The sequence below is a fragment of the Lissotriton helveticus genome, assembly GCF_964261635.1.
Source record: "Lissotriton helveticus chromosome 1_1 unlocalized genomic scaffold, aLisHel1.1 SUPER_1_unloc_31, whole genome shotgun sequence".
Lineage (NCBI taxonomy): Eukaryota > Metazoa > Chordata > Amphibia > Caudata > Salamandridae > Lissotriton > Lissotriton helveticus.
The window spans coordinates 2150634-2178403 of record NW_027611672.1 but is presented as its reverse complement, the minus strand read 5'-3'; the positions used below and the strand labels follow the sequence as shown (position 1 = coordinate 2178403).

The 27770-nt window shown below is 47.4% G+C and overlaps 1 protein-coding gene and 1 long non-coding RNA gene across 2 annotated transcripts in view; both read left to right on the top strand.

Moving 5' to 3' along the window:
• Positions 1 to 15525, top strand: part of LOC144805878 (uncharacterized) — a 34186-nt gene extending 18661 nt beyond the window's left edge. Inside the window, exon 4 of the long non-coding RNA XR_013605618.1 lies at positions 14891 to 15525. This is a non-coding gene — a long non-coding RNA (uncharacterized LOC144805878). The remainder of the gene's footprint in view (positions 1 to 14890) is intronic.
• A 239-nt stretch (positions 15526 to 15764) lies between these two features.
• On the top strand, positions 15765 to 18291 carry LOC144805885 (uncharacterized). The gene has a single exon (XM_078672367.1). It carries the CDS (start codon positions 16132 to 16134, stop codon positions 18256 to 18258), a length of 2127 nt encoding a protein of 708 aa, XP_078528493.1. The 5' UTR covers positions 15765 to 16131; the 3' UTR covers positions 18259 to 18291.
• Positions 18292 to 27770: the final 9479 nt, after the last annotated feature.

Here is a 27770-nt window from a genome sequence, read left to right as displayed (position 1 = left end):
GGTCTGGTCATCTGCTTCAGCTTTCCCTCTTCCGCCAGGTTCGGGTGTTCTGCTCGCTGACAAGCTGTGACCTCCCCTGGGCTCCGGTTCTCTCTCCCATAAGGCTGTTAGTCCTTCTCTGTCTTTCCAGTCTTCCCCCGCTGGTTTCTCCGCCTCGCCTTCCCATGCCGCGTGTAGCTGAACCAACTACTGACCAACCTGACGCGCTCTCCACCGCCTTCTTCAAGCGTTTATTCTCTGATGTCCGTCCTCAGCTCCGGCTTAAAGGGGCCGCCTGCCGATTCCCCTCTCTCCACTTCTTGATGACAGCAAAGCGGACAACTGGTAAAAGGGGACTGTGAATATAGGAGGGGAGAAATATATGAAGGGATGGCTGGCACTCCTTATCCTCTATCCCATTGTCTACCACAGGGGCTACCTGACACACCCCACCGCCAGACGCACCCAAAAATAGCTTATCCTAAAAACCCACCTCCCAAAAACAAGATACCAAACAAAAGGAAAATCTTAGGAGCTTCAGGTGATGTCCCTAGTGTCTGATTACTGGCGTTTGTTTAGGTTTACAGGAGTCCAGATGTTACATAGCAAACCTTGTCTATGCATGCCGTGTATTTTTCATTCATTATTGTCGTATTTATGTAATCCACTCATCGCGTGCCAGAAGGGAGATGTGGGTGGCTACAGTTGTTTATATAGCGCCAGACTAGATCTGGTCTGTGTCTCCTGCTCCACAGCTTGTACCTGTAAAAGTGCATCAATGTCTCCTTCCCTTGGAAGCAAATCCACCTGTATTCCAGTTTAAGCATATTTATTCTCATAGAATCACTTTTAAAGTTCACTGTTCCGCAAGTAAATTCAAATTCAGTCTGTCCCAATTCATTTTGGGGGTTCTGCCTTCATCAGGGTATGCATATGAGGAATCTATCTTGTATGTTGTATGCAGAAAATAGTGACATAAGAATTAACTTGCAATGCAATCTAATCCTACAGATACATAAATTATTAGTTTACAACATGTCCTGGTAGAGCCTAACCGCATGTCTGCGCTTGTGTTATACCAGGGTCTTCATCTTTTCGATAGTGAGAGCTACTTTTGATCGAGGAGAATCATTCTGATCTACTGCCTATATTACGTGGCTTTGCTAAGGGTCGATGAATGCCAAGCAACTTAATTGCTGCCCTAGAGCGCTCAGTCCTGCTGCAGTGAGCACATAGCATTTGTAGCACTGGGTTAGGACAGGTGTACTTGTAGGGCCCCTACGCCTTTGTAGCACTGTTAGGTTTACCTGCGGGACCCCAAGCATTTATAGTACTGGTAGGAACGGTGTATCTTTGGGGTCCCCAGGGACCTGTTATGTTCATTTTATTCTTATTAACGAATCACATCTGAGAGGTGAGTGTTTCACTGAGGGTTGTGGCCTCTTTGTCATGCAATACATGGGATGGCATTGTACTCTCTAGGTGAGTGTGAAGACAGAAGACTTCTATTATCTGGTGAGTTGCCCTCCTGTTCATTGGCTCCTGTCCAGATCCTGGCCCTGCTTTAACAATTCAAGATTAATGTTCAGTAGTGGCAGTCACAGTATAAGGACCATGAGCAAGACCTGCTGTAGAGTTTTCGATGTCCTAGGAAAAATGTCTCAATGTAGGAAAGGGCCTGTTTTGGACATGGTAGCCTTCACTTTTTACCCGGAAAATGATATTGTTTTTACTGGAAGTGCACAGGGTCCCTGCCAACCAGGTCCCCTGAGCCCGATCTCCTTCCCTTAAGTGTACCTGTCGTTTCCACGAGGTTCTCCCCATTAGCTCATTTATAAGTCCCTTGTAAAAGATACCTCTGGTACCAAGGGCCTTGTTGTTGAAGAGGGTCTCTAAAAGCTGCAGCACAAATTATGCCACCCTAAGGGACCCCTCACCAAGCACATACATACATACATACATATATACTGCCACTGCAGCCGTGTGTCTTGGTGCAGACACAACTGAAGAGTCGACGTGGCACACATCCCTGTATGCGATGCCCATAGGGACTGTCTGAGATATCGGTAAGACGCCCCTCTAGCAGGCCTTATAGTGAACGCTGCTTTAGGGATATCTCCTGTGAGTGCATATCTGCATGAGCAGATATGCCCCAGCAATATCCTTGTCGATTCCTGGATTTTGCAAGTGACCAGGGAAGCTCTATAGTACGTACATTGGCTGCACACTTGTCATTACGAGTTCCACAGCTCTATGAAGGTTTCACTGAAATATGGGATATTTGATGCCAAACATCTCAGCATAATAAACCTGTGCCGATTGCAGTGTCCGATTTATTAAAAATTGCACACAGAGGGTGCCCCTTAGAGGGGTCCCCAAGGATCTATCAATCCTTAGTGTGGTCACCGACTGGCCTGAGTCAGCCTGCTACCACCAGACAGTGTCCTGACCTCATGGGTAGAGTGCCTGTGCACTTTGAGGTAGATAACAATGCCTTTCCTGGGTGGAGGTGTTCACACCTCCCCCTGGTCAGGCAGAGCCATCTGTGGCAGGGATTTTCAAAGGCCTTGCCGCCTTTGTAATGCGACCCCAGCCTCTCCTGTTAGAGCGAGCAAACGCTTTTCCGGTCCTCATCCCCTTTTAGGCGTGAGGACAGGTGGGAAAACTTAGATAGAATAGGAGGTGTGCCCCCGCCCCCTCTGTCAACTCCACCCCTCAGGTGCTGGAGGCGAGGTGAAGTACAGTTTTCAGTGCCCACCATCTTGAAGATGATGGGACCTATCCAACCAGGGCTAGGACTATGTCTCCTTCCTACAGGAGGTGGGCATGATAGAGGGTTTAGACACCCCAGGAAAGCGGCCCATTAGCCTCTACCTGTCACTCCCTTGTAACACCCTTAAATCAAGATTTTAGGTGGCATCCCCAGACCCTGAATTTCAGTTCTTGGCGACCTAAGAAGAGCCGGGCACTGCGGCCTTCTCTGCGGGTGAGGCTCTGTAGAGAACTATGGACTTGGTCCCAGTCCTACTGGCCTGTCTGCATCCTTGGATGATCCTGAACCAAAAGGCAAGTCGTCTTGCAGCCCAGCGACCTCCAGAACCTTGGGAGGACTACCTGCCTTCGATAAAGGGCAATCTAGTTTTATGTAGTGGGATTTGGCCAGGGAGTGTCAAGACAAGCCAAGCTATGTTACTCACTCTATATTTGCAGACGTTTTGTTTTTGGTCTAATCACTTTCACTAATGTGCCCCGTATTTTCGGTGTCAACACTATCGATTGAGCACTTGTTCAATAAAAAGAGTTTTACAAAGTACCTGTGTCTTGGCAAGATAAGCAGTGTGTAGGTCATTTATTCAATCGAGTCTGTTGTTGAGCTCTGAGTTCAAGCTGCCCTTTAATGTAAACAGGGTCATTGATTTGGCAGTATCAGTATCTGTAGTTAAATTAGACAAAAATGAATTCTAATTGCCAACTCCCTGACACCCTGAATGGCCGTAACCCAATCACCATCGCCAAGCGTGCCTAGATCCCTCTCCCACACAGCCTTCCACGTCCCCAAGGGATCCAGGGAATTGTAGATCAACTTCTTAAAGATGGGTGAGATTGCTTTTTCAGTTGAGGGATTAGTTAGCAGCTGGTCCTCCAGTGGGGATGCATCCGGCAACTTCCCCCCTTCCCAGACGTGACCTTGCAGAGCGTGGCCCACCTGCAAATGTCTGAACCGTTTTTATTCACCTAATGTATACTTTTGTTGTAGGGTCGTGAAGGACACAAGCGCCTGTCCCCCCACACATCGCCCGGCCGCTCTAAGCTAATCAATCCCCATTTTGTGAAGCCCTGCCATCCTCCCACTGCACTTAAGAGATCACCATCATACAGTGGAGTAATTTCAGTCAGCTTACCTTCTCAGCCTAAATACTTGGTAGCCTCTCTCCACACCCTTACCAATGTTTGGGTATGGGTAGGTAGGGTGCCCTCAAGCTTTCTTCGATAGAGCATCGGGGTGGGGTAACCTCTCTTGCCCATGGCCGATCTATCTACCCGGTAAGCGGGATCATCACGGTCCACAAAAACCCAGTTGTTGACAGCCACCAGCTGCGTGGCCCAATAATACTTGAGAATGCTCCGGACCGCCAGTCCACCTTAATAAACTCCCCTCTGCACCTTACTCAGCGCAAAGCGCCACCATCCCGCAACAGGAGCCAAAGTTCTCAGTTTACCTTTTGAAAAAATAGTCTGGTGGGATCTTAAAGGAAGTTTTTTACACGATGTGCAGGAGGCCTTGGAGGGTCATCACTTTAATCAGGGCCAACCGGCCCAGTAAGGAAAGCGGGAGCGCCCGCAAGTGTGGGGGATCCCAGCGAAGACGGTCTAATTTTGGGACTACGTTCCTGCCTGTGGCGCTCTTCTAAGGAACACGCCCAAATATTTGAAGTCATGTATTGCCACCCGAACTGTTCACCTAGAGTGCAGCCGCAGAGTCCCTGGCGCCAGCAGGCATATTAAGGACTTCTTCCAGTTGATCTCCTGAATGATCTCCAAATATGTGAAAAATTTGTAGAATTTGTTTACTCAAGAAGACTTGTTACGTGTCATATAGCAAAACGTCAGCGTAGAGGGAGATTCTCTCATCCCACTCCTGATCAACTGGAATACCTCATATGAGAGGTCCTGGCGAACCCATGCACGTGTGAAGAGCATAGGAGACAAGGAGCATGCCTGTCGGAGGGCAAAGACTCGGGAGACTGTATTATTGACGCGCATGCACGCTAGAGGGACCACATACAAGAGCTTGACAGCAGCACCACTGGTTCAGCAAAGGAATCCCCTGTTGCATGCGATACTCCATTAAGGTGTCGGAGATTTAAACGTGTTCCCTGGTGTGGCATAAAGCCCGATTGATCAGGATGAACCACTGTTGCAATTACTGTCCGCAGGCAGATCGCCAGGGCCTATGCAAGGACCTTAGTCTCAAAATTAGGCAGGGAGATAGGTCTATAAGACCCCCACTCAGTTGCTGGTTCGTCCTTTTTTGGGACGACCACCACCTCAGACGTTCTTTGGTTCTCTGGGAGACACCCTTATTTTCAGGCAGTCTTAAACCTCCTCCAAAGGCATTCCCTGATTTTATCCATCATGAATTTATATAATTCTAAGGGGAGCTCACCAGGCCCTGTCGCTTGCCCTGTTTGCAAGGTTCTTATTGTCTTATTTATTTAGTCTACTGTCTGTTCTTGGTCTAGTGCGTCTCGGTCCTCATTCGTTGGCATTGGCGAGGTCAGGTCTTTCAGGAAGTATTTCCGTCCCCTTGTTGTCAGTGTCCTCAAGGATCCAGTTCCGTCCTTTGTCTTGTCTCTCTAACCATGCAAGCAACTCATTGGCTTTATCACCGACATCATAGAGACAATGCTGGGTAGCCAGCGCATGAGTGCACGCTATTTTTCATTAGTGCGTAATGTGTGCTGCTTCAGTAGACGGTGTAATGAGGTAGAAACTGATTCCCCACTTGCCAAGCGAGCCTCCAGGAAAGCACATTCCCTGTCCTGAGCCTCGCAATTCAATTTACGTTCCTTCTGCATTCCCCCAATCAAGGCTTGTGTCTGGCCTCGAATCACTGCCTTGAATTCATCCTATAGCACGCAAGCTGATTCAACAGGCCGCCCATTCTCCTTCAAGTAGAAGTCTGCTCCATCTCTCATACGAGCTTTGAACGTGTTGTCTTTTAAATATCACGGATCAACCCTTGGGGGTAGCATGAAGGCCACAACCGGACCATCGAGTTGCACCTCCACCAGCGAATGGTCTGAGATCGACCCTGCTATGTGTGTAGCGGAGCTAAAATCATCTTTATGGACAGTCTGGGTGAAAGGATAGTCAGACTACCAGACTACCATGTGCTGCAGACAGGTGCATCCGGTTCTGATACCCTCTTCCCCTCTAGGGGCATTTAGGAGTATCCTGAATATAGTATAGGTGCAGTTCTGGCACCCCAGTCACCCCAATGCGTGTATGCTCTGCCGTAAGCGTCTTACCCTTTCACAGGATGAGTCAATCATGTCTGGGTTTCTTTCCTGTTTCCTGACACTTGAATGGACTCGAGAGAGCAGTGACCCACCAGCAGGCTTTTGTCCTGGATGTAGGGCTGCATTCAGTAGGGCACCCACTCTGTCTTTTCTTTGCAGTTGCATGAAGATCAGCAGTCCCAAGGTAGCAGTCACACCTGGCCTGTCTGTAAGTGCAGCCCCCTCTGGAGGCTTGACCATCAGCAGTTGAGCCCACACTGTGGCCGGCTGGACCACAGGCGTAAGCTCAGACAGGGTGTTCGACACTGGAGTAGTTGTCGTCCCTCATGGGCCTTTGACACAGAGTAGTCAGAAATTCAGCAGCTAAAAGCCCAACACAGGCTCTCCTGGAAGTCAGTAAATTCAGACCCCGTTGTGTTAGGAATTTGGCTAATGCAACCATGAATGGCCGGTTGGCAGCACACAAATGTCCAACTGGCCCTCAACAATCATGTTGTCGTAGAGTTTTATTTTCTGCCTTGAACTGTTGGGAGAGTCTTGGTGGGGGAGGGCAGGGGGGTTGTCCCTCAGATTAGCTGGCCCTGCTGGATGGCTTTCCGGCCCGCCCTACAGATACCGGGGATGTGTCGGACCTTGCTTCTTCCAGGACAGTCTTGTACTCCGGATGGATAGTCACCCTCTGTAGGAGAGTAGGGTCTGCTATCCTATGGTCACCCCAAATTTTTGCTTTTTGCTTCACTGGTTTCTGACTTAATGTGGCTGTGGGCCTGCTAATCAGACCCACAGCCTGCTGTTCTCTCTCTAAATTGTAACCCAAGCACTTTAGGTGCATAACGAAATTGGAACTGGTTCACCTTATTGGCCCCTGTAACAGTGTACCCAGGTACCAAGGGCATAGGTGCTTCCAAGGCCTACCAGGGGCTGCAGCACGTATTGTGCCACCCCTGGCCTGGCCTCCATATTTGACACAACTGGCTGATCACTCAGCTGGGGTGAGTCGGTGTAACCACCCCTTACTTAGGTGTAGTATGCCTATACCTAACCTAAAAGGGACACATATGTTCCCATCAGCCACTCCTATGGAAGGCCTCATCAATCCTGGAGGCAGAGTGCTTGGAAATATGTGAGATGGTGCTCTGGCATGAGCTGAGCCTGTCTGCAGCGTTCGGAACCAAGTCCTTTAGCTGTTTCATGATACTGCCATACCATATACCCTTCTAGAGGGACACGACATGTACCTAACCTGAACCCCGGTTAAAGTTAAACAGAGCCTTAGCATCGCAAAATGGATGCTGCCAACACAGACACAAGTCTGACCTCCTGTTGCTGGGAGTCCTTCCAGCGAGGGCAGCTTGGACAAAGGGTTTCCTGCCTTGGGAGGTGTTAGCACCACCCCAGACGGGATTTTGTGTATTGGGTAGGACAGGGCTGAATAGAATCAGACATGCCTGGGGCACACAAGGTGTCCCCGTGAATAGGCCAGTTCAAACCGGTGCTGGGGCTTCCCTGCCCCAGTCCTGGCGCGAAACTGGACAAAGGAAAGGGGGTGTAACCACCCCCCTTCCTGGTTCCACCCAGAGGAGGGACCTAGTAGGTGATCCGGCCCCCCAGATTCGAATAAGAGTGGGAGCTGTGTCCTGAGACTTCAGATCATCCTGAATCAACTTGAAATACAGAAGAAGACTGGACTTCGACATTCTGCTGCTCAGAAGACGGAAGAGAATCTCCCTTGTGGCCAAGGAGTGACCACCCTGTGAACACAGGCACCAACCAGCAACTCGACGTCTGCTTTGCCGCCGCCTCCCGCCGGAGCCCGAGCCCAGAGCCTGACAAGACCCAGACTCCCAGACTTCTCACCGCCCGATCCACAGTCCTTGCAAAGAAGGGACCCGTGGAGGCACCGAGAGACGTGGGACCGGACATCTTGGAAGACCCCCGAAAAGCTGACTGCGCAGCATCAGAGGCACCCTCGACGCTGTGCTTTGGGTTTTGAGAAGCCCTAAACTCGAGCAGCCCTTGCACCAAAGATCAGCCCCCCAGCATCTCCACGATCTGCGTGGGGCCCTTTTGCACCGTGCCACTTGACGCGCCATCCCGGCCACTTGCCACGTGGCTAGCGGCCATCTTGGCGACGAAACCTACAACTTTCACTGCAGGTCTGGTTGCTCCAGACTTGCCCTTGCTCCTGTAAAAAGGAGCACCCGCTCTGACCTTGCTGGTCCGAGTGACAAGCCTTTCTTGATTCCTGCGTGGCTTGCATTAGCCAAGGCCTGTTTGCTTCCATCCGGTTGCCGACACCGCCAACAGCGAGAAGCCTGCGTGGGACAGCTCGTGACCGACTCCTGGACGTCTTCGACCCCTCGTGTCCACGTGGCTGCAGAGAGAAGCTACACCTCGACGCCTGTTTGCACCCGACATCGCCTGGTTCCACTCTGGTTCCACGGTAGTCACTGGCTAGTGACTTTGAACATTGTCCCCTCTGCTTTCAGGTCTTCACGACTTCAGATCCACCCTTGGATCCACCGGAACTCTTCACATCGAGCCGCCTGCAGCATCTTCAGCTCCAAGCACCATCGACCTGCGTGACGAAACGCCACACTACTTCGACCCTGTGCACCCGCTTCCTGTGGGTGAGGTAACTCAGCTCCGCCGGTGTTCCCACACTGGTACAGACCTCTAGGGTCTGTGTCTAAAGTTTCATTCCTCTAGGTCACTCGGAAGGTTCCTTTTTAACTAACTTTGTAACTTTTACGCACCATTGACATTGCATTGGTATTGCGTGCACTTTCCGCACTGCACTCGAGTCCCGCGGGCCTTTCCCGAATTCATCACTGTTAGTCCTGAACAGCTCCAGCGATTCCCCAGGCCCTAGGCCTCTTCACTTTCCCCATAGTGGTCCTTATACCACTATTTTAGTATATGGTTTAGGTGGCCCCTAGGGCTCATCCATATTCGTGCAACGTTTGTGTATTTTAACTGTGTTTTGTTTTAACGCTTGTGCTTCTGTGCTCATAAAGAGTATAGGGTATCTTTTGAGAAATAAATCTATATATATTTTCAATATATATCTGTGTGGTGTCCTTTCATTTGGTATTCAAGGGATTGTGTATGGTAAAACAGCTTGCTTCACATGCCTTTACAGAGTTTAGCCTAAGACTGCTTAGTCCATGCTACCCCTAGGATAGCTTGTCTATAAGGTTGACTTTACAACCTGCACCATAAGGGTTGCTTGGCATGGTACAAGGTGATCACTAGAACTAGTGAGCAGCGTATACCAGGCCAACTTCTCACATTGGTGAGCAGCGGATTGGGATTTGAGCTTGCTGTTGTTTTACCATTACAATCTTTGAGAGTATCATTTGAAAGATCATACAGGTACCTGATAGGTACACTAAAACAAGACTAGATTTACTTAAGTTCTACTGAACTTAGTTGTTGTAGAGTATAGGGAGTAGCACACCCTGACTACAACTACTAGATAGGTTTTGTAGGAAAACACAAGTGTAGGTAGATTGCAACACATCCACCACACTAGAGCAATGTCTGGAGCAGAGGGATCCACTGGACCCATCTCTGTTGAGAGTGACCCTCCAAAGGCACCATCCAAATTTGCTATCTTTCCATTTAAGGAACTGAGGCAACTGTGTTCCATGAGAGGAATCAACACAGGTCCTACTCCTACAGCAGGACACCTCAGAGAGCTATTAGACCAGTCTGAAGCTCTAAAAGCCACCAAACCAGGCCCCTCAGGGACTGGAGATGGAGGCTCTCCCACTGAAGATGATAGTTCTGATGCCCCTGCCCCTGTCATCCAGATAGATGAGGAAGACCAGACCCCTGGGAATACTCAGCCTGAGGAAGAGGAAGAGGAGGAGGAGGAGGAAGACAGTGATTCTGATGATGTTAGAAATAGCCAGGTGTTAGTCAGCAGGCTTAACCAGGCTAACTTAAGCTTATTTGGGACTGAAGGTGGGTCCAACCCATTTAGACCCCCAAATGGACTTAACCAGGAGCATAGGAGGAGTAGGAATCACTCAGGTGAATCTAATACTTTCCATGTTTCTAGAGGTTCTCATGGCAACTCCAGAAGGGAGTTGGCTAGCCCTCAGAGAAGGGAACATGAGGCCAAAATGAGAGAGGCTGAACTTAGGATCCAGAAGCAAGAATTAGAAGTTGCCCTGGCCAAAGAGAAACTTGCTAGAGCAAGGCAGCCTAGAGAGAGTGAATTAGGATCCGCTGGTGGCAGCACTATCCCTAAGGATAAAGACAGGTCCTATGACAATAGAAACCTGAGTAAGATTGTGCCCCCCTACAAGAGTGGGGATGATATCCACAAGTGGATGACTGCACTTGAGAGAGCTTGCAAAGTACAGCAGGTCCCTCAGGAGCAGTGGGCAGCAATCTTGTGGCTCTCCTTTGAAGGTAGAGGCCGAGACAGACTCCTCACAGTTAGTGATGGGGATTCTAGAAACTACCTGGTCCTGAAGAGTGCTCTGATTGATGGGTTAGGCTTAACCACTGAACAGTACAGGTTAATGTTCAGAGATACCCAGAAGACACAGACTCAGGACTGGTCTGAATTTGTTGAATGTGCCACTAAGGCTCTGGAGGGCTGGTTGCTGGGAAGTAAGGTTACAGACTATGAAGGATTGTACAATTTGCTTATGAGAGAACAGATTTTAAATAACTGTTAGAACCAGCAGTTGCATCAACATTTGGTTGACTCAGATCTAACCTCTCCCCAAGAATTGGGAAAGAGGGCAGACAAATGGGTTAGAACCAGAGTTAAGCAAAAGAACCAGAACCAGAACCAGGGTGGTGACCAAAAGAAAACAGACCAGAAGGGTGGGGAGCAGAAAGCTAAAGACCAGAAGTCTTCAACAGGGCGCCAAACTAATACTGAGGGTGGGTCCCAAACTTCCAAGAAGAAGAAGAAAGAAGGTCAAAGAAAACCCTGGTGTAGCTTTTGCAAAAACACCACTCACTGGACAAGTGATTGTAAAAAGGGTGGAGCCCCCAACACTGCAGCCCCTGAGGCACCTGCACCCACTAGTACAGTTAGCAGTGTTGGTCCACAGACTAAGGGGGTAGTGGGTATCACCTTGGGAACTGAGGGAGATTCTGACCTAGTCAGAATCCCCACACAGGCTGTTCTGATTTGTGATGGGGAGATTGATTTTTCCCCTACTATAAGTCCCAATAATCTGGGCAAGTACAGACAGACACCTCTGATTAACAAGAAAGTGGGTCAAGCATACAGGGACGCATGTGCCAGTGTCACCATGGTGACGCCTAGCTTTGTGGACCCTGGACAGTACCTACCAGGTGACAATTACCTGGTGACCAATGCCAGCAATGTCACTACTACACATAGTGTGGCAATTGTGAACTTTTCCTGGGGAAGGGTAACTGACCTGAAAAGAGTTGTGGTTAGTGCTGATCTCCCAGTAGAATGTTTGTTGGGCAATGACCTGGAGAACTCTCTATGGTCAGAAGTTGAGTACAGGACTCATGCAGAGATGTTAGGGATATCATCACATGTCCTTGCTGTGACCAGGTCACAGGCCAAAAAGTGCCTCTCTGAACCTCAGGTCTTGGATCCTGGAACAATGGACCAAGTACCTCCCAAGACAAGGAACAGGAGGGTAAAGGCTGTGCCTTCCCAAATGCCTACAAGTGAGGATCAGCCTTCACAGGAAGATAATTCTGAGACCCCTGAAGGAACTGTCCCTATAGAGCTTGAACCTGATCAGGTTGAGTTTCTGGGGACAGGGGGACCTTCTAGGCCAGACTTGGGGCAGGCTCAGTTATCCTGTCCTTCTCTTGAACCCCTCAGACAGCAGGCTGCTGCTGAGGCTGCTGGGAATGCTCAAGGTACCCATAATGTCTATTGGGATGATGGGCTCCTTTATTCAGAGGGTCGAGACCCCAAGCCTGGTGCAACCAGGAGGTTGGTCATACCTCTGCAATTTAGGGGCTTCCTTCTTACCTTAGCACACGATATTCCCTTAGCAGGACACCTAGGCCAGAACAAAACATGGGACAGACTTGTCTGTCACTTTCACTGGCCTCATATGTCAGAAGATACAAAGGAGTTTTGTCGCTCCTGTGTAACCTGCCAAGCAAGTGGCAAAGCAGGTAGTACCACAAAGGCCCCCCTGATACCACTACCTGTGGTGGGGGTGCCCTTTGAAAGGGTAGGGATTGACATTGTTGGACCAATGGATCCCCCTACAGCATCTGGGCACAGATTCATACTGGTGGTGGTGGACCATGCCACCAGGTACCCAGAGGCAATTCCACTTAGGACCACAACAGCTCCTGTTGTGGCCAGGGCCTTACTTGGAGTTTTCTCCAGAGTGGGGTTTCCTAAGGAGGTAGTATCTGACAGAGGTGCAAACTTCATGTCAGGATACTTGACAGCAATGTGGAAGGAGTGTGGTGTCAACTATAAGTTCACCACTCCCTACCATCCACAGTGCAATGGGCTTGTTGAGAGATTTAACAAGACCCTAAAGGGCATGATCAAGGGATTACCTGAAAAGCTCAGGCGAAGATGGGATATCCTTCTGCCCTGCCTTCTGTTTGCTTACAGAGAGGTCCCACAAAAGGGGGTTGGCTTCAGCCCCTTTGAATTGTTGTTTGGGCACCCTGTAAGAGGACCCCTATGTCTGGTGAGGGAAGGATGGGAGTTACCTCTCAAAAAGCCCAAGCAAGACATAGTGGACTATGTACTTGGTCTCCGCTCCAGGATGGCTGAGTATATGGAGAAGGCCTCCAAAAACCTTGAGGCTAGCCAGGTCTTACAGAAAGCCTGGCATGACCAAAAGGCTGTCCTGACTGAGTACAGCTCCAGCGATTCCCCAGGCCCTAGGCCTCTTCACTTTCCCCATAGTGGTCCTTATACCACTATTTTAGTATATGGTTTAGGTGACCCCTAGGGCTCATCCATATTCGTGCAACTTTTGTGTATTTTAACTGTGTTTTGTTTTAACGCTTGTGCTTCTGTGCTCATAAAGAGTATAGGGTATCTTTTGAGAAATAAATCTATATATATTTTCAATATATATCTGTGTGGTGTCCTTTTATTTGGTATTCAAGGGATTGTGTATGGTAAAACAGCTTGCTTCACATGCCTTTACAGAGTTTAGCCTAAGACTGCTTAGTCCATGCTACCCCTAGGATAGCTTGTCTATAAGGTTGACTTTACAACCTGCACCATAAGGGTTGCTTGGCATGGTACAAGGTGATCACTAGAACTAGTGAGCAGCATATACCAGGCCAACTTCTCACACCCTCCCTTCCCTTTCTTACCAGACAGGCAGGCTTCTAGGCAGACTTCAAGGCTCTTCAGGACAGGTACACAGCTTCTCCATTAAGTAATTCAGCCTGCAGGTGATGTCCCTTCAACTTAGATAGACTGTCAGGCTGACACCATCCCTGGTGGCACAGCAGGCACCTGAGTACTTTGTAGAGCACATTATTCCTTGGTAACAGAGGACTTTGAATGAGGATATAAAAGAGGGCTAGATGGTCGCACTTGTATACACAACTGGCAGGCAGGAGATGCAGTTTACTCTGTCGCACTCGCACATTACATTTATGCTACGCACACCAACACCTTAAACACGCACTTGATGTTAACGAAAAGTCTGGGCACAGGCATAGAAATGGAGCATTACATGGGTGTGTCAGTAGGACGCCACTCCATTGACCATGATGCAAAGATCTCATCAGGCTATTGATCCTTAGAACAGGGTGCATTGCCGCCACCGCTGTAGCTGTTAAACCCATGACAGTCCTCTCCCTTAAATAAGGGCACACTTGGTGTGACCCTCCAGGTCACAGGACCGGTCAAAGACCTCTCATAGTCCCTTGTTAGAAGTTGCACAGAACTGGGGTGGCAGAACAATCTCACGTAATTTTTTTTTTAACTTTGTGATAGATTTACCCCAGTAACGTGCAGTCACAAGTTTGATGCTATGAACTGGGTAGTTGCCACGAGGAACAGATTCTTCTGCCTGTCAAACCACATGCCATTCACTATTTCATAGTGTGTTTCTGCTTTTATTAACTAAGTGTTTTAAGCAGGTGGTAGATATATGCATGTGGTTGGTTGGGGGAGAATGGTGAAGCAAGGGAGGGAAGGGGAAATAATTTTCTAACAGAGGGAAGAATTGTGTGTTTCCCCCAGTTAGTAAAAAAAACAGCATAGGTCTTGGCTGCTTCTGCTGCACCCAGAGTCTTGTGGGTCTTTTCAGTCTAATTTTCCGGTCTGGAAAACAATGGTGTCCTGTTTTTCTGCACCCAGTAAATCCAGGAGCAGAAAAACCTAACAACTGATAATCAGGTGGAATAAAGTGAACACATGAAAGTACACCTTAATTTCATTTCCCTTGATTCATACTCTGGACCATAGTTGAGGGAATGGTCTAGGCATAGTCCTCGCAGCACACAATAGATTGGCCTCTGCCGCACGCAAAAACTCAAAAGTCAGGATACCAGATACAAGTAGGTGGTAACTCAGGACAGGGGAAAATGACTGTTGCCCGTGGAGGGAAATTCCCGTACCAGAAATCTACATTAAAAATTCATTAATAGTATTCTTTTTTAAATATCTGTTTGGTACCCGTCCATATGACTTTCATTTCTGCCTTTGGGATTCTATGTTACAAGTCCATAGGGTGCATGTATCCTTTGTGAGCTTAATAAAATGTTGAAAATTCTACAAATCCTCACTCCTACATCCAAGTACTCTCATGCTACCATTCTACACACTGCTCTGTCTGAAAAACAGCTCAACATTTTCAAAATTCTGCATTGATTTGGCTTGTAAATATTATTTTTGGAAATGTACATGTATTAACTATTTAATTTTAATACTATAGGTGATTGAAATTACGGACGAAGAAAGCAGGATTTAGCACCGGGCAACTGAATGTCAATGCCATAAGAAGGGTTATTTTGAAAAACTGAAGGACATCCATCATTCTACGTTTAAACAATTTCCAAAATCTAAGTGTGGTGAGGAAGTGGGAGCTGAGGAAAGTACTATACCTGTAAGCCAAGTCTCTCATTTTGCATTTCATTAACCCAGAGCAAAGTCATATCTGTGCACAGAATAACGTTCATCTAAAGCGTCGTGTAATTCCAGAGAGGAAGCACACACTGCATAAAAGAAAGTTATAAGAAAAGGTTTCTTCTGCGTACCATCAAAGAAAAGACACTGAAAGAAGACTCCGAAGCTGAAAATCACCTTTGTTCGACAACCGTTTTTAACCAGTTACGCAAGTTTGAGACTATTTGACTCTAGATAGAACACCACGACCCACTCTGCTCACTCTTGCAAAAACCTTAAAAATACACCACTTCATTGTGTCTATGACCATCTCAGATTGTTTCCTTTTTATTGTGTACTGTTCTGTAATCCTATATAAATTGCCTCAACATTATCTGTTGTGCAGGAGTGATATGTTAAACTGTTAAATATAAAAATGGATTAAATGAGCACCATTGCGCTATAGCTGATGTAAATAAATCCTCGTCGGGTAAAAGGAAATGATGTTCTGTGACTGGTGATCCACAAAAGTACTGTGCACGTTCTAACTCCCTCAGTTACTGCCATTACACCAGTGCAAAAAGGTGCTTATCAGTTTAATCATGAAATATCAGACTAACACATTATCACTTCATTGCTAAGAACCTATACAAATAGATTTGAGAAAAACTTCAGTCACAAAATAAGTTGCTGCCATCGAGACTATAACCTAAAGACTATTATCTGCTAGAAACATTTCAACAGGTGTTATAGGGCTGCTTCCCCACATTTCTTGCTCAATTCAAGTGTTGAGAAGATTACACACAATTTCTTTTAGAGATAAATGCTGAACATTATCTAAACAAGCCTGACTGTAAAATCGGGTTAACTTTTACCGTGGCATATAAGCAAGAGAAAACTAAACATAGAGATATTAACTCTAGGAATACACCTTATAAAAACACGGGCTGTGAGAACAAATTCAGTGTTCAAGCCCGCCTCAATCAAGGCAAAATAACCGAAGTTGGGGAATAAAGATACCTGTGCCAAAAAAGATACAGGCATAAATCTCATCTCACAGAATTTGACAGAATGCACCCTGGGAAAAAACTCTCTCAGTGCTTTGTATGCCAAAAAAGTTTCCGGCGTAAATCTTATCTCACTGAGCATATGAGAATCCACACTGGGGAAAAACCTTATCAGTGCTCTGAATGCCAGAAAAGGTTTAGTGTCAAAGCGAGTCTATATCGACATGCATTAACCCACTCTGTGGAAAAACCTTACCAGTGCTCTGAATGCCCAAAAAGTTTCAGCCGTAAATCTTATTTCACTGAACATATGAGAGTCCACTCTGGGGAAAAACCTTATCAGTGCTCTGAATGCCAGGAAAGTTTTTGTAACAAACAAAGTCTTTCTCGACATGTAATAACCCACGCTGTGGAAAAACCTTATCAGTGCTCTGAATGCCAGAAATATTTCAGTGATCAAAGCACTCTCGCACGGCATACAAGAACCCACACTGGGGAAAAACCTTATCAGTGTACGGATTGCCAGAAATGTTTCATTGACAAAAACAGTCTCACTCGGCATAGAAGAACCCACACTGGGGATAAACCTTTTCAGTGCTCTGAATGCCAGAAATGTTTCAGTTACAAAATCAGACTCACTGAACATACAAGAATTCACTCTGGGGAAAACCCTTATCAGTGCTCTGAATGCCCAAAACATTTCAAAGTTAAATCACTTCTAACTGCACATTTGAGATTCCACACTGGAGAAAAACCTTATCAGTGCTCTAAATGCCAGGAAAGGTTTTATAACACACAAAGTCTTTCTCGACATGCAATAACCCATTCTGTGGAACAACCTTATCAGTGCTCTGAATGCCAGATATGTTACAGTGTAAAAAGTAGTCTCACACGGCATACAAAGATCCACGCTGGGGAAAACCGTTATCAGTGCACTGAATGCCACAAATGTTTCAGTGAAAAAAGCTGTCTCAATCGGCATACAAGAACCCACACTGGGGAAAAACCTTATCAGTGCCCTGAATGTCAGAAATGTTTCAGTGAAAAAAGCCATCTCATGCTGCATATGAAAACTCACACTGGGGAAAAACCTTATCAGTGTACGGATTGCCAGAAATGTTTCATTGACAAAAACAGTCTCACTCGGCATAGAAGAACCCACACTGGGGATAAACCTTTTCAGTGCTCTGAATGCCAGAAATGTTTCAGTTACAAAATCAGACTCACTGAACATACAAGAATTCACTCTGGGGAAAACCCTTATCAGTGCTCTGAATGCCCAAAACATTTCAAACTTAAATCACTTCTAACTGCACATTTGAGATTCCACACTGGAGAAAAACCTTATCAGTGCTCTAAATGCCAGGAAAGGTTTTATAACACACAAAGTCTTTCTCGACATACAATAACCCATTCTGTGGAACAACCTTATCAGTGCTCTGAATGCCAGATATGTTTCAGTGTAAAAAGTAGTCTCACACGGCATACAAAGATCCACGCTGGGGAAAAACGTTATCAGTGCACTGAATGCCACAAATGTTTCAGTGAAAAAAGCTGTCTCAATCGGCATACAAGAACCCACACTGGGGAAAAACCTTATCAGTGCTCTGAATGCCAAAAAAATTTCAGAGACAAAAGAAGTCTTTCTCAACATACAATAACCCACACTGGGGAAAAACCTTATCCATGCTCTGAATGTCAGAAATATTTCAGAAACAAACTCAGTCTCACTCAACATATAAGAACCCACACTGGGGAAAAACCTTATCAGTGCTCTGAATGCCCAAAAGATTTCAGACTTAAATCACTTCTAACTGTACATTTGAGATTCCACACTGGGGAAAAACCTTATCAGTGCTCTGAATGCCAGAGATGTTTCAGTGACAAAAGAAGACTCACTAAACATACAAGGACCCACACTGGGGTAAAACGTTATCAGTGCATTGAATGCGACAAATGTTTCAGTGAAAAAAGCCGTCTCACTCAGCATATAAGAACCCACACTGGGGAAAAACCTTATCAGTGCTCTGAATGCCAGAAATGTTTCAGTGAAAAAAGCATTCTCACTCAGCACATAAGAATCCACACTGGGGAAAAGCCTTATCAGTGCTCCGAATGCCAAAAGTGTTTCAGCCGTAAATCTAATCTCACCGAACATGTGAGAATCCACACTGGGGAAAAAAATTATTAGTGCTTTAAATGTCAGAAAAGATTCAGAGGTAGAGATGGTTACAAGTGCAGCACTGAGGTCTCTCCTGAAAACAGTTCCTAAACTCCACACTTAGAAGAATTTCCAAGTGAAACCAGTCAATTCTAGCCTAAGGAAGAAAAGTGAGTTATCGGCTTTTAGGTAAGTACTCGACTGGCAGAGTTAAGGTTCTGGGGATAGATTCAGGGGTCTCCCCGGGTCAGGTAGGTACAGTTGGTACACCCTCAGCGGCACAGGGTAGCCAGGTGCAGAGGTAGGTAGGCCCAATGTTATCCAATGAGAGGCAGGGGGCCTTCGGTTGATGGCTGCTGGCTAGCAGGCCATGCGGCTGTGAGAGCTATGCTCCTGGTCACTTGCTTAGGTCAAATGGGGAAGTAGGATAGGACAAAGGTTGCACTGCCAGGGACACTCAGGCGGCTGGGTGCAGGGTGCTTTTGAGCCGTCGAGCGCTCAATGTTATTCAATGGAGATCTTCAAAAAGGGAACAATGGCTGCAGGCTCGGGGACGGAGGATCTTCTGGAGTGACCAGAACTTCGGGGGGTAAGTTGGGATTTTGGAGGGCTCATGGTGCAGGGGTGTCTTTGGATGTTGGGAAACCTTACCCTCTGGTGGTCGCAGTTGGAGAGGCCCCTGGTTCTGAGTCAGCAGGCGTTGTCCGGGCCATCGAGGAGGGTCCTTGGGCACTGGATTCCAGGTCAGAATCGCCGGGGGGACGTCCTCAGGGTCTTTGCCCACTCAGGCACGGGCCGGGCTCGGCGGGTGCAGAGGGGGCTGGATTAGCGGTTCCTGGCTGGCACCAGGGGTATTGCTGTTTGAGCAGAGCCCCTGCTCCTGGGAGTCCCAGTCTCTAAGAGGGTCAAGGCAGGCAGGTCCTCCGGGGTACTTGGGGTTGCTGTCCACAGGAGATGCCGGGATTTAGCAGGAGCAGGTTCAAGGATCAACAGGCCTGTAGGACTGGGGCCAAGTCAGTTGGTACTGTCCTCTTGTTAGCACCTGCACGGCAGGTCTTCTTCTTCTTGGTCTTCTTTCTTGTTTCGAAATCGGGATCTGAGGAAGGAAGGTTCAGGGCGCCCCTAAATTCTACATTTAGGGTCATTACAGGTAGAGGAAGGGCGGGGACCAATAGGTCCCTGTCCTTGGGTGAGTACACCCCCTGTGGGAGGGGGGCAGGAGCCTATCTCTAACTGGACAGGGCTCCCCATCCTCAAGATGGCCGGAGCCCGGAGTTGTGCTTCACCTCGCCTCTCCCACTTGAGGGGTGGAGTTGGCACAGGCTGACACACCCCTTTCCTCTCGTAGGTTTTCCCGCCAGTCTTCCTGCCAGAGTGGGGGTCAGAACCGGTGGGGGACAGTTGCTGAGTACAGCGAGGAGGCCTAGCACCTCGCCCAGGATGTGCAGTGTAAATGTGTAAATGTATGTGTAAATGTAGTTGAGCTTATATAGCGCACAGCTACCCGTAGTGGGTTTCCCGGCGCTTGCTTAGGGAACCCTTCCTGGTATTCCCCTGTGAGATAGCAGGGTATCCACAAGGTGAAAGTCAGGCATCCCGCCGCGAGGGGCCGTTGTGGAGATTAAGCAAGCTATTGCCCAGAGTCGCAGAGTGTGAACCCGTGAGTCGAGGAGGCACCGGGGCGAGAATTATCGAGTCCGTGGAATTTTTAGCCCAAGACCCCACCGAGGCAGGGAATTGAACCCTGGTCCAGGACCGATCTCAGCTTCCGGGTCTGCTGCCTCTAACCCCTGAGCCACACTTCTCCACCCCTGAGCCACACTTCTCCAGTGTTGCAGGCCCAGGAGAGCGGGGGCTTTCCACCCAGGGGTCCAGCAACATGTCTGCTTTGTGGCAGCCTAGGCAGACAAGACGTGGATTGTATGTTAGGTTTCAGGGGGCCCTCTGTAGTGCATTTTACATTAAATCCCACACTGGCATCAGTGTGGGTTTAATGTGCTGAGAAGTTTGATATCAAACTTGTCAGTCTTCCTCCAACCTTCAAAATATCTCTACAATTGACTATATTTTCCTCTCACCGTTTTTAGGAAACAAACTAACTAGGATGGAAATCCCTTACCGTCACGAGAGTGACCACAACCCCTTAACGGTAACAATTGAATTGTTAGTGCCAGCCGCCGCAGAAATAACAGCTGCGGGCACACAACGCAAGCTGAATTCCACACTTTAGTCAGGAAAATCAAAGGGGATTCATCAGGTTCTATCAAGGTGAGCACTTGGCTTATAGGAGAGACTCCAAATTTTAGGCATAGCTCTTCAACGGACTTACATCTTCGGTGGGACAGCGCAATTAGAAAATTGCAAATTCTCTTAACGGGAACTGAGGCCCAACAAAAGTCTTACGAGCTATGCCCGAAGCGGATGTATGACCCAGAGCTAACCACCAAAAGAAAAGCCCTCAGGAGGGCTGTGCGTCTGCACAAATTGAATGGCCTACAATATGGCATTACTGCGCAAGTCCATCAGAAAATGAGTATGGGCTGCAAAGAGATTAAAAGAACAAAAAGAGTGGATAAAAATATTCGCACTGTTACAGGGCAAGAACCTATCCCAGTTCTGGAATTATATGAACAAGCTCCGCTCGTCGAATCACAACAGAGGGAACGCAGTCTGTGAAGAAGTCTGGGCCCAGCATGTAATTCAACTATACGGCAGAGACACGTCGGACTTCGTGGCGACCGATTTAATAGATAATGTCGATCCAATTCTGACTGAACCCCATGAGCTAACCTCTGCAGCCAAAGTCTCCAAATTTCTGAAGGCAATGAAAAACGACGGGGCCCCCGGGCCTAATGACCTTCCAGCAGGGGTTTTTAAATGTGCGTTGGCAGAGTGGGCCGAACTTCTTGCCTCATTATTTAACAACGTGTTTATGACCGGCCAGCTACCAGACTCTTTGCTCGGCTCGATTTTATGCCCCATTTTTAAGAAAGAAAACCCTATGCTCCCAGCAAACTACCGACTTATTGCCTTACTAGATTTTGAGGCGAAGGCATATGCCCGGTGTCTTCTCAAGCTCTTAGAAGACTGGGTAGCCGAAAACAATATTCTACCTTACTTTCAAACAGGGTTTCGCTCCTCAGCATCCACCATAGACAACATCACAATTTTGGCTTTCCTGAGTCAGCAGGCGGCACACAAAAATCATCTTCCACTATATTGATGCTTTATTGACTACAGCGCAGCCTTCGATAAAGTGTCTCGCGACATTCTATGGAGGAAACTGGACAAATCGGGATTCCACAGAACCTGCTAGGAGCCCTTATCTCCCTGCACAAGAACACCTGGGTGCGAATTAAAACTGGCCCCAAGACAGTCTCCAGAAAAATTGCCATCGGAGACGGTTTGAAGCAGGGCTGTGTTCTCGCCCCGCTTTTCTTCAATCTCTATACTGCCGATCTGGGAACATATGTGAAGAAAAGCAATTTACTCCCGCCAAAGCTGGGTCCTGCAAAACGGGATCTGCATATTTTACAATATGCTGACGATATTGTCATAATGGACCAGACAAAAAACGGGGCTCCAACGAGCATTAAGTAAGCTTCATACATATAATACGGCCAACGTGCTAAAAATAAACTAAGAAAAGACCAAGGTGATGATATTCGGCCGTTGTAAGAACAAGAGAAGTTTAAGGTGGCACATTGGGCCCGCAACGATCAACTCAACAGCAAAATACAATTACTTAGGAGTATGGTTCTGCGAGACCTCAAGATCAACAGCTCATTTAGCTGCCATGAAAAAAAGAGCATGTAATGTAATGTAATGTATGTATACTTGTAAAGCGCACTGTTACCTCGTTATGTGGCATCCTGGCGCTGTATACAGCTGGGGAACCCGTCCTGGCTTTCCCTGTGAGAGGGCACCCCAAGGTGAAGCCAGGCATCTCCGGCGTTGCTAGGGCCGTTGTGGAGATTAAGCAAGCTATTGCCCAGAGTTGCAGAGTGGGGCCCATGGTTAGCGTAGGCACCTAAGTGAGAATTATCGAGTCCGCGGATATTGACCCAAGACCCTGCCGCGTCGGGAATTGAACCCTGGTCCTGGGCCGACCTCTGCTTCAGGGTATGCCGCTTCTAACCAGGGAGCCACACTTCTCCACTTCTGCAATAACATACTCCCTGACTCGTTTGAATCAGTCTCTGAGCAGCCCCTCTGCAGAACCTATCTTGAAAGTGATCAAAGCCACACTACTCCCCGCCTTGAACTATGGACATCAGGCCATTCCAGGTGCATGCTGTGTCTGCCTTGACCATGCCCAAGTTTCCATTTACAAAAAAATCTTTCATCGCCTGAAATTCATTCAGAGAACAAGACTACGTCTGGAGCTGGGACTACAAAGGCAGTCCATCTACTGCGAGGCAGATACATTGAAATATTTTATAAGGTCATCAAAAGCAGCAGATACCACCCTAAAATTCTGCCTAAAAGAGATCTTTACCAGCCCTGGAAACCCATGGAACCGTCAAACGACAAAGGCCATTAAATCATTAGAGATTGACAGCTCCCTGCTAATCTCAGACACAATTCCATACTCAGTGTGGAAAAAAGTCATAAATAAGCAGGCGAAACTAATTTCCCATTGGATGGACCTTCAGGCTTTAAACACACCAACTGTCTTGCTTCCCTTGAATGTCTCATACCAGCCTGGGGTACCGCAATTCTATATACTGGAAAACCTGAACGCAGTGGCACGGAAGAACATATTGTCTATGTGCCTTCTAGGCCTGTGCTCTACGGCGTCCTACAGATGAGCTCCTTCAAAGGAGGGGGGGGCCCTGCAGACTGTGCTCATATCACAAAGAATCATGGCCGCACCTACTGTGTTGTTGCCCCGCTATGGATGACCCCAGAAGGCATTTATTAAAACCTTTTTTTCTTAAATGGGGCACTAGGTCATGCTGTGAGGCGACGGCTCTGTGTTTTACCTCCACAGATATTCAAGCGCTTGCCAGGGTTGGAAAGTTTGTGAGACTCTTGGCAAACTTCTTTTCACCCTCCTCGGCTCCTACGCTTCCTGCCCCCCTCCCCCAAAAACGTATTACTGACTTTTTTCGTCCCCTTGTCTAGCACCAGGCCACTCAGTCTGCAAAGGCAGTGTGTGGGTGTCAGAGTGCAGGGCCCCTAAGGGTGGCACAAGAAGTGCTGCAGCCCTTAAAGGGTCTTCTCTGGTCACAATGCCTAGGGTACCATTTACCATGGGCTGACATGTGACCAGAGATGCCAATTGTGTTTCAGCTTCAATACAGTTTTAGGGAAGGAACACAGACCCGGGACACCTGATTGGCAGGAGTCCAGGGCACACTCAGTCAAAGCACATCAGCAATTCAGCAAAAAGTGGGGGCATACCAATGCAAGAAAGATGGCACTTTCTCACAATAAGCGACTCCATACTGATGAAAAACCTCATGAGTGTTCTATGCCAGAAAAACTGCCGAGAAAAACGCTATCTCACCATGAGAAACTCCACACTGGAGAAAATCCTTATGCCATAAAAGCTTGAATCTGAAAGACAGTGTTATGCTTCATGATAGACCCCACTCTGGGGAAAAACCTTACGAATGCTCGAAATGCAAGCAAAGATTTGGTTGCAAATTACTTGTCATGAGCAAACTCACACGGGGGAAAAAGAGCCGTATGAGTGTTCTGAATGTCAGATACAATGTCACTTCACAAGAGAGAATTCACACTGGACTAAAGCCTAATACAGGAGGGGAAAGCCAGAAACAAACAGAATAGGTACATTTCATGACAATATTGAAATGGGAAATAACAGGAACAAATATTTACACCACATGACAAAAATATTAGAGACTAAATTTCAGCAATATAGGAAATACTGAGGTTCATGTTCTAATTCCGGGTAGGTGGCAGCTTCCCGACGCCATTTGGAGGGTCTATATGCACAAGGGCAGCTATTTAGAACAATCTCAGCGCAATTTTGTTGTGTGATTTTAACTGTGGCATCCTGATTTACTAGGCTGCTAGCGGTGACTCTTTTAATTGTATTATTTTCCTGCGCTGCACTTTCAGAGCTTTTTCTTGCATTTCTTCTGCACTCTGCGAATTCAGGCAGACGCATAGCGGTGACACGCTTTTCAACACATGTATTGCAATTTGACAATTATTTTAATTTCCTACCTGTAGCAATCGGCCCCCCCGCCCCGGTCCACCGCGGCTCCTCTGCCGTTTGAGTGGAGGGCAGCTCTCCTACCGCGGCTCCCTGTGCCGGTCTGGTGGCGAGAACGGGCGCCATATTGGGAGGAGCCGTAGAGCACTGGGACCAGAGTCAGCGGTCCAGTTGCTCGAGGCTCCCATAAAACGCGATGTGTCAGAGGGAGCGCAGCAGGCGTGACTTAGGCGCGCCGCAGTTGCGCTTGAATTAAGCTCGTCTGCGCTCGTCCGCGAGCGTTTGGGACCAGGGGCCATGGACTGTGCCCGTTCCTACTCTTACTCATCCGCTGAGCTATTAGATTTAAGACCTACTTCCACAACGTGCCCCCCCTTGCCCTCCAACACGATAAAACGATAATCTCAGCTTGGGATCATTAACACCAGCACTCTTACTGCTGATCCCTTACCTAAGCACTTAATACATACCACCATTTCCGGCACAACATGCAACTTCAGTTGCATCTATCTAAACACCCGATCTCTGACTAAAAACTAGATCGATATATTTTTACTGTTAACTGATAAAAAACCGGACATGTTGCTGTTGACAGAAACATGGCTTACTCCAGATTCCCTACCGGACATTTTGTCCGCACTACCAGCTGACTATTACATCGTTTCAGCAATCCGTCCATCAGGGAAAATTGGGGGAGGAGTGGCCATTATCATCCACAAAACACACCAACTACCATCCTTACTTTTGCCGAACTCAGAAAACATTGTTGTTAAGTTAGATACCGTTAATGGAGCATTAGTAGTGGTCTTACTTTATCGCCCACCACAAACGATGGCCACATTCCCTTCCATTTTAGCAGAGCAGCTTGCCCTTCTTGCTACAAACCATTCTAAATTACTCCTGATTGGAGATCTAAATTATTGGTTTGACAATGTAACACTGGATCCTCAAGCAGCCGAGCTGAGAGACCTATTAAATGATATTAACCTGACCCAACACATTAACACATCGACCCATCAGAAGGGTCACAGTCTCGACCAAATTTGGACCTTGAACTTACCTGTCCACTCTATTAGTATAAACCCTTGTAGCTGGTCAGACCATTTTAGTATAGTCTTCTCTTTTCATACGGAGAAAGTCACTCAATTCAGGCTACAAACAAGCAGGACCATTCGGAAATGGAAAACAGCGGACATGTCTGCATTCTTAAACTCACTGAGCACATCTCTCCCTTCGCAGAGCACTGATGTGGAGGTTGCAGATTCTAGGCTTAAACAATGGCTGAACAAAGCCGCTGATGATTATGCTCCCTCTATCAGCTTTAGCAATTCGAGAAGCATTAGTGGTTTACACCCGATCTAAAAAAAATTAAAATTGGAAGTACGACAGAAAGAGAGAGCATGGAGATCCAATTATCACCCACAAGACAGGGTGGCTTATTGCTCGGCTAAGAAAATTTATCAAAAAATTCTTCTTCATCACAAGGCCGAATATTTCTCGACAAAAATTTTAAACTCTACAAACAGGTCGAAGGAGATATTCAGCATTGTGAACGAGCTGTGCAACGATGACAGAACTTCCCCCCCGGTAGTCCCCACACAAACACTCTGTGACTCCTTGAATAACTTCTTCAGTGAAAAAATAGCCGCCATAAAACAAAATATATCTCAATCCCCTGTCTGTGCCATCCTGGACTCCTCTTTTTATAACTCCTCTACATTACACTCCTTCCCCCTTATTGACCTAAAAACTTTCTCAGCTTTGTTGACACGAGTAAAATCAGGATCCCCTGAGGATATAGGCCCACCTCACATTATGAGGGAAATTGGACGTGCCATCCCTCATGGCATGATACCACTGCTTAACGAATCCCTTATTTCTGGCATGGTCCCTCGCAGTTTTAAACAGGCTTTACTAATTCCACTCACAAAAAAGCCCGGTATAGATCCTCTCGACCTCACAAATTATCGGCCTATTTCTCTCCTGCCCTACCTCTCTAAAATTTTGGAGGCTCATGTTACCAACTGCCTCTCGAAATTTATTGAAAACACTGAGTACCTGCAGGCAGGCTTTCGGCCTTGTCACTCCACCGAGGCAGTGATACTCGCCGTCCAGAACACCCTAAGGTCCAATGCTGACAAAAATCTCCATCAGGCTTTGGTGCTTCTCAATTTGTCTGCAGCGTTCGACACGGTTGACTATTCCATTCTGGTCAACCGTGTCGAGCAGGCCGGCCTTAGAGATTCTGCTTTGAGCTGGCTGCAATCTTTCATATCGGAGCGCACCCAGTCTGTCCGGCTAGGGTCTTTTATAGCCCCCAAAATCAATTCTTTCTGCGGAGTCCCTCAAGGCTCCTCTTTGTCCCCATTATTATTTAATTTGTATATGCGGCCCCTATTGTTTTCCTTGAGAGATTATAAAGTCACCGCATATAATTATGCTGATGACTTACAGCTTGTTTTCACCCTGAACTCCTCCAATGCTGCTGGTGACTTCCAGGCTACTATGACCCATATCCAGAGGTGGATGACCTTGAACCATCCCAAGCTGAACCCGGGCAAGACCGAGTTGATCTTTCCCGGGAAGAGTGAGATCAGCTGGGGCCCCCATTTCTGGCCCCTGGATATGGGCCTTCCTCCTAAAAAATCTCACTCAGTAAAAAGCTTGGGAGTGACCATCAGCGAGGATCTCTCTCTGAAAACACGGATTGGAACAGTAGTCTCCTCGGGGTTCTTCCAACTGAGAAAAATTTAGAAAATTGCTCACCTTCTTACTCCTTCTGCCCTGATCCAAGCAGTTATCGCCTTAGTTCTGTCCCGCATTGATTTCTCCAACAGCCTATACTTGGGCCTGCCTGCAGATCAACTTAAAAGACTGCAATATCTTCAAAATCAAGCAGCCAGGCTGATTTGCAAGTTACCCAAGTGGGAATCCATCAAACTAGGACTAGAGAGACTGCACTGGCTACCTGTGGCCCAGAGAGCCGCATTTAAAGCCGGTTGCATTATTTTTAAGGCCTTACAAGGCAAGGGCCCCCTGTTTATAAGACAGCTGATAGGGACATACACCCCCTCGCGTAGTCTGCGCTCAGCCCATAAAGATCTATTGGTGGTGCCCCGGTTTAAGAAGAAGCGACAAGGAGGCAGCTGTTTCCACTTCTTGGCAGCCTCCTTATGGAACTCCTTGCCTCTGACTCTTAGACAGAGTAAGGATCTCCTTACCTTTAGACGGGCATTTAAAGCCTTGCTCTTCACACAGGCTTTCACTGTATAGATTGTTGTTAACACTTTTCCCTTGTTATGTTGTTTATCTGATCTTTCCAATAGCGCCATGAAGCCCATGGGCGTACGTGCGC